The sequence below is a fragment of the Microtus ochrogaster genome, unplaced genomic scaffold, assembly GCF_000317375.1.
Source record: "Microtus ochrogaster isolate Prairie Vole_2 unplaced genomic scaffold, MicOch1.0 UNK6, whole genome shotgun sequence".
NCBI lineage: Eukaryota > Metazoa > Chordata > Mammalia > Rodentia > Cricetidae > Microtus > Microtus ochrogaster.
The window spans coordinates 9,983,853-9,990,529 of NW_004949104.1; the positions used below are offsets into that span (position 1 = coordinate 9,983,853).

Genomic DNA, 6,677 nt, shown 5'->3' on the forward strand with positions numbered 1-6,677 from the left:
CTCTGTAGACCAGGCTGGTCTCGAACTCACAGAGATCCGCCTGCCTCTGCCTCCCGAGTGCTGGGATTAAAGGCGTGCGCCACCATCGCCCGGCGATCTCCATCTTCTTAAGCAGGCTTTAAGTCCAATTAGACAGCTGTTGGTTACCACCAAGATGTGAGTGCCACTATCTCACCCTTAGGGCTATCTTGCCATGCTGCAAATTATTATGGGTGACATGCAGTTGGCTGTGACTGATGGTTTCTTCCTTCCCTTGGAAGCTTACACAGCACCTTGTGGTACTATAAAAGCTAGTCCTCGGGCCTTTCAGGTTAGATCCAGCATGGATCCTCTTGAGTTCTGTGTCTGCAGTGCATGGTGTCTTCAGTAATAGAACCTTGAGTTCAAACTCTGGGAAGCAGACAAGAACAGTGGCAATACCCATATTGTTTTGGGACTTTCTTCTCCTGCTCAACAGCTCGTAAGAGAGTTTCTTAAACCTATTTCTAGTCTTGGTTTTGAGTTTTCATTTTTTTAGGCAGGATCTTCATGCCTTTAGCTCATTCTGTAACACAAACAGGCCTTTAACTTATGACTTTCCCACCTCAGTCTTCTACAAGAACTGGGATTACAGACCTGTGGCATTGGGACCAACCGAAAGGTACAGGTTTTTGCTTTGGTTTGGTTTTGGTTTTGTCTTAAGATAGTGTTTCTCTGTATAGCCCTGTCTGTCTTAGAACTCAATCTGTAGACCAGGCTGGCCTCAAACTCACAGAGATCCTCCTGCCTCTGCCTCCCTAATGCTGGAATTAAAGTCAAACACCACAGTTTCCCAGCTGAACAATACAGTTTTTAATAAATTTTTACCTTAATATTCTTTTGGTTGTGGCTGGAGAAATGGCATTGACCGAGAGCACTGGCTACTCTTGCCGACGGCCCAGGTTTTTTTCCCAGTCCCCACATGGTGATTCACAACCATCCATAGCTCCAGTTGCAGAGGTTCTGGTGCCCTCTTCTAACCTCTATAAGTACCAAGCAGACACATAGTGCACATACAAACATTTGGGTAAAACACACAAAATGTAAAATGAATAAATCAAATATGTTTGGGGGGAGATTCTTTTGGGTTTTCAGATACAATCTTTTTTTTTTTAAGATTTATTTATTTATTTATGTGAGTGGTGTATCTGCATGTATGACTATGCCAGAAGAATGCATCAGATCCCACTATAGATGGCTGTGAGCCACAGTGTGGTTGCTGAGAATTGAACTCAGGACCTCTGAGCTCCCTAGTACTCTTAACTGCTGAGCCATCTCTGCTCCCTGAGATGGGATCTCTTATAGAGCACCTTGTCCTCAAAGTAGCTATATACATTTAAAACTGTGGCCCATGTTTCCAGAGTACCCTTCCTAAACTAGAAACTAGACACATTTTTTATTGGAACAGTTTGGTTATGACCAAATTAGTATACATGGGCTCACATGTATACCAAATCATGTAGTATCTTACATTTATTTATTTAGATTTTTGAGACTGTCTCACTGTGTAGCCCTGGCTGACCTACAGTTTGTTATGTAGACCTGGGTGGCCTCAAACTTAGAGATCCATCTCCCTCTGATGGAATTAAAGATATGTGCTACTGCCACCTAGCTGATCTTAAATTTTTCAAAACAATTTTTCTAGATTTTTTTAAATCTTCATCTCTACATCACATGCTTACCTAGAGTCCATAGAGGTCATAAGAGAGCATCGTGTCCCTAGAATTGGGATAATTGATGGTTGTGAAAGACCATGAGGTTGCTGGAAAGATAACTGGCTCAGTAAAGAGCACTGGTTTTTCTTATAGAAAACCTTTGTAGGGCCCAATTCCCAGCACCCCTGGGGCACTCACAGCCATTTGTGCCTGTTGCCTGGGGAGGCCAGAAGAGGTGGAGGTCAGATCCCCTGGAGTTCCAGACAGTTGTGAGTTGCCAGTGGTGCTGGGAGTGGGAACCAGGTTCTCTGCTAGAGAAGCCAGTGCTTTTATTTTAACCATTGAGCCAACTCTTCAGCCCCCATTTTTAATTTTTTGTTTGTTTTGTTTTTAGAGACAGGATCACTCTGTGTAACAGGCCTGGCTGTCCTGAAACTCACTCTGTAGACCAGGCTGACCCCGAACTCAAAGAATTCCGCCTGTCTCTGCTTCCCGAGTGCTGGGATAAAAATGGCGTGCGCCAACACTTCTCGACTCCGTTTTTAATTTTTAGAGGAATCTCCATACTATTTTTGAGGAGACTGGAAAGAACAAATAAGAGCCCTTGATACTCTTCTAGGGACCCTATATTTGTTCCAGGACCCATGTCAAGTGACCTCCATCTCCCTCCCCAAAGTATGATGCCTTATATCATACACTCACACAGACACACACATGTACACATGAATAAAAATGTTTAATATCTTAGCAGATAAACACACATGATACTTAGAGCAGTGCACATGCCCACCTGTCGTCAGACTCAAGGGAGGTGGTAAAGAGGTGCCTGATTTTCAATTTCTGGATTGGGTGGTACTGTGGCTTTTTTTTTTTTTTTTTTTTTCCAAACATGGTTATTTCTTTGACTTCAGCTTTCTAGGAAATTGATATTACAAACACTCCTGTGTCAAGTTTTTGGAGTTTTTGATTTAATTTTCAAATGTTAGGGTTTTTTTCTTTCTTTCTTTTTTCCTTTTTGCTCTTGGAGTTTGTGCGTCTTATGGAAGTTAACCCTCTCTCAGGTGTGTTATTTACAGGTACTCCTGTTCCGCTTGTCTTTGCTCCGCCGGCTCTTCGTTGCACAGAGCTGTTGATCACATTGTTCACATGTGCTCTTGTGACCTGTTTGTCTGCAGTCATACATTCAGAAACACGCTTAGCCACTTGAATGGCATGAGACGTTCCCCTAGGGCTTCTGATAGTTTCCTCGTTCCAGTCTAGTGCTGACCTGTACTCCTGTCTAGAGTCTCAGCCCATGAGTCTTCCAGGTGAGGAGAGCCCAGTTTCACCTTTGTACACCTGGAGTTTCCCGGCACCACTTAAAGAGAGTTTGCTTTCTACACTGTGCCCTTGTCAACTGTGTTGAAATCATTTGACTGTAATAGGTGTGTGAATTATTTATTTCTGTATCCTCCTCTGCTTTATTGTCTTTATACTAATACCTTGTTGTTTTGGTTACTCCAGATTCATAGCATTTCTTAGGATTTTTTGTTTGCTTGTTTTTGAGACAGGGTCTTGTCATGTAGTTCTAGTTGGCTTGAAACTCATATCCCAGCCGAGCCTCAAACTTGGTGCAATCCTGCTGCAGCTGTGATTATAAGCATACGATATCATGCCTGGACTTATGCATTGTGTTTTAAAGTTGAGTATTGAAACCGGGCCTGTTGGGGCATGTACATTTAATCCCAGCAGAGGCAGGTGGTTCTCTGTATATTTGAGGCCCACCTGGCCTACATAGTGAGTTTCCAAGTCAGCCAGAACTACAGAGTGACAGCTTGCCTTGAGAAACCAAAAAAAAAAAAAAAGAAAGAAAGAAAGAAAGAAAAAGAATTATATAAATAAATAAAATTTAAAAATTAGATATTGTAATGCCTTCAGCTTTGTTTTTGTTTGTTTCTTTCTTTGGCCATGCTGGGGATGGAAGCCAGGGACTTACATATGCTAGGCAAGTATCATACCACAAAGCAATACCTCCCGCTTTGTTTTTGTTGTTTGTATTTTATGTTTATTTTATCTATTTGTATGTTTGTCTTATCTGTGTCTGTCTGTCTGTCATCTATCTGTGTGTGTCTTGTCTATCTGTGTTTGTCTCTGTGTGTGTCTCTTTGTAAGAGGTGAGGTTTTGGAATGGGGTGTCCTGTCATTCTCTGCTTTTTTTCATTTGGGACAGGATATTTTCTTGAACCTGGGACTCATGGAACCAGTCCTAGCCCCCTTGTCTTCAGGGCCAGCGCTTAGTCCCTTCCATGACTGCTAGGATCCACAGTCTGCTCCTCATGACTAAGGGCAGGTGCTCTATAAACCGAAGAGCCGTCCCACCAGCTCCTTTTTTCCTCAAGATCGTTTTGTAAATCATCATTCTTCTCTCATGGATCTGTGTGGAGAATGAAGAAAGACAAATCAACAGCATTTTTTCATTAATATTTTGAAATAAGATTTGTCAAGAAGGGCTGTTTTGAAAGACTTTATGGACATTTCTCTTGTGTCAGTTGTATAAATAAATTAAAGATTAAGACATTGATTGCCCCAAAACTGTCTTCTTCTATAAATGTGGAAAGTCCCCGAATGAGGGTGTAAGGTTACCCTGTCGGTGTTAAGTGGCAGTTTGATTTAGCTCTTCGGATTTTTACCTTAGTATCATGTATTGGTTTGCATACAGTCAGGATATAGAAACTATATGACATTTTAACATAATATAAAATTTCAAACGATAATAGGACAGTAAATGTAATGAGGCTTCCAAAGGGTGTGCTCAAACTGAGGAACAAAGAACGGACATACTTGGGAGGATCACTAACTCCCCATGGTTGACATTGAGACTGTGATGACGAAGCTATGGCCGCAACCCATTGGGTGACTGGATCACAGAGGCCACAGCAGGCAAATAGGAAAGAACCACATTTTGGAACACATATAATTGGCTGACAGTCTGTAGCTGTGATACAAGAGCTGTAGTCTGTGATGTTTATTACAGAAGGGCTACAGAAAACCCTGGACAGGTGTCTTTGAGACTGGAGGACCTTCTCTGCAGAGTAGGGCTATTATGTTACCAATGGACTCTTTGCTCTGGCCACATAGCTATGGTATAGACAGACGTTCAGGGGGTGTTCAGGTGACTTCCAATCGCCCCCATATATGTGTGTCACTATGGGCTCATGGCAGAACTAAAGGAAAGCTCTCAGAACCAGATAAGACGCACCCTCATCCTGTGTTATTCTGCTAACACCTAGCTGAGCGGGGGCTCGAGAGATGGCTCAGTGGTTAAGAGCATTGCCTGTTCTTCCAAAGGTCCTGAGTTCAATTCCCAGCAACCACATGGTGGCTCACAACCATCTGTAAAGAGGTCTGGTGCCCTCTTCTGGCCTGCAGACATGCACACAGACAGAATATTGTATGCATAATAAATAAATAAATATTAAAAAACAAAACACCTAGCTGAGCGAGCTTTGTATCGGTATACAGAGGAAATGCTTCAGCAACCCAGGAGTCCAGTACCATAAAGCAGATCCTGATGCTCAGATTTTGAACTTAGGCAAAATATTTTGATAAGGAGCACATTTCAGGCAACAGTAAAACACTGACACATTTTATTTCCAAGAGGTTATTTTTTTTTTATTTTTTTTATTTTTTTACTGGGGATGGGGTAAGCCTTGGAGGTTAATTGTGTTACTGATCTCACAGAGATCCCAAGTTTGGTTCTCATATTCCATGTGAGGTGAGTCACAACCACCTGTGTTGCTCCAGCTCCAGGGGACCTGACGCCCTTTTCTGGCTTCTATGTACACCTGCACTCATAAACAGACACACACACACTTAAATAAATCTTCTTTATTTATTTATTTACTTATTTACTTACTTATTTATTTATTTATTTATTAATTATGTACACAATATTCTGTCTGTATGCCTGAAGGCCAGAAGAGGGCGTCAGAGCTCTTTACAGATGGTTGTGAGCCACCATGTGGTTGCTGGGAATTGAGCTCAGGACCTTTGGAAGAGCAGGCAATGCTCTTAACCACTGAGCCATCTCTCCAGCCCCCTAAATAAATCTTCTTAAAAGTATAATGAACCGGTTGTGGTAGTGCATGTCGGTAGGGTTTGCTGAAGGAGGCAGAGGCAAGAGGATCATGAGTTCGAGGCCAACCTGGGCTACGCATTAAAAAAAAAAAGTATAATGAAATAAATAAATAAAAGATTTGAAGAGAGCTGGAGAGATGAGACAGCAGTTAAAAGCTCAGTATGTTCTTTCAAAGGACCCAGGTTCAGGTCTTGACATCCATACAGCAGCTCTCAAACTTTAGCTCCCCTCCAGTGGACCCTACACTTTGATCCTCCCTGGGCACTGGGCACCACATGGTGCACACATAAGCATACAGGCCAAATATCATACACATAAAGTAAGTTGTCTTTAAAACAAAATTATTAAAAAGATTTGAATAAATGAAAATTTATGTGTTCTGATGCAATGGTTGTATAAAAGATAAAGAAGTAATAACCATGAAAAAAGTTTGTTTTGTTTTTTTGAGACAGGATCTCTCTAAGTAGCCCTGGCTGTCCTGGAATTCCTTTGTAGACCATGCTGGCCTTGAACTCACAGAGACCCACCTGCCTCTGCCTCCTGAGTGCTGGGATTAAAAGCATTTGCCATCACATCCAGCTAAGAGGAAAAATTTTTAAAGGAATGAAATAAGAGTGCTAGTCTCAGAAATTTAAAATATTAAGTCTCTGGCTGGAAAGATGGCTCAGAGGTTAAGAGCACTGACTTCTCTTTCAGAGATCCTGAGTTCAATTTTCAGCAGCTCATGTAGTTTACAACCATCTATTATGGGATCTGGTGCCCTCTTCTGTCATGCAGGCATATATGCAGGCAAAACACAATGTATATATTAAATAAATAAATCTTCAAAAGAAAATTAAGTCTCGCCGGGCGGTGGTGGCGTACGCCTTTAATCCCAGCACTCGGGA

At 41.8% G+C, this 6,677-nt stretch overlaps 1 protein-coding gene across 6 annotated transcripts in view; it reads left to right on the forward strand.

Moving 5' to 3' along the window:
• Prr14l (proline rich 14 like) overlaps positions 1-6,677 on the forward strand; it is a 75,720-nt gene that overhangs the window by 45,599 nt on the left and 23,444 nt on the right. The window contains exons 9-10 of one of the 6 annotated variants that reach the window (XM_026788774.1): positions 3,637-3,657; positions 3,883-4,219. The exons of 3 other annotated variants lie outside the window; for them this stretch is intronic. In XM_026788774.1, coding sequence (XP_026644575.1) covers positions 3,637-3,657; positions 3,883-3,895 — 34 coding nt within the window. In that variant the 3' untranslated portion in view covers positions 3,896-4,219. Of the gene's footprint in view, positions 1-3,636; positions 3,658-3,882; positions 4,220-6,677 lie in introns of those variants that run through there. 2 more of the 6 variants (XM_026788773.1, XM_026788775.1) reach the window with 2 other exon arrangements.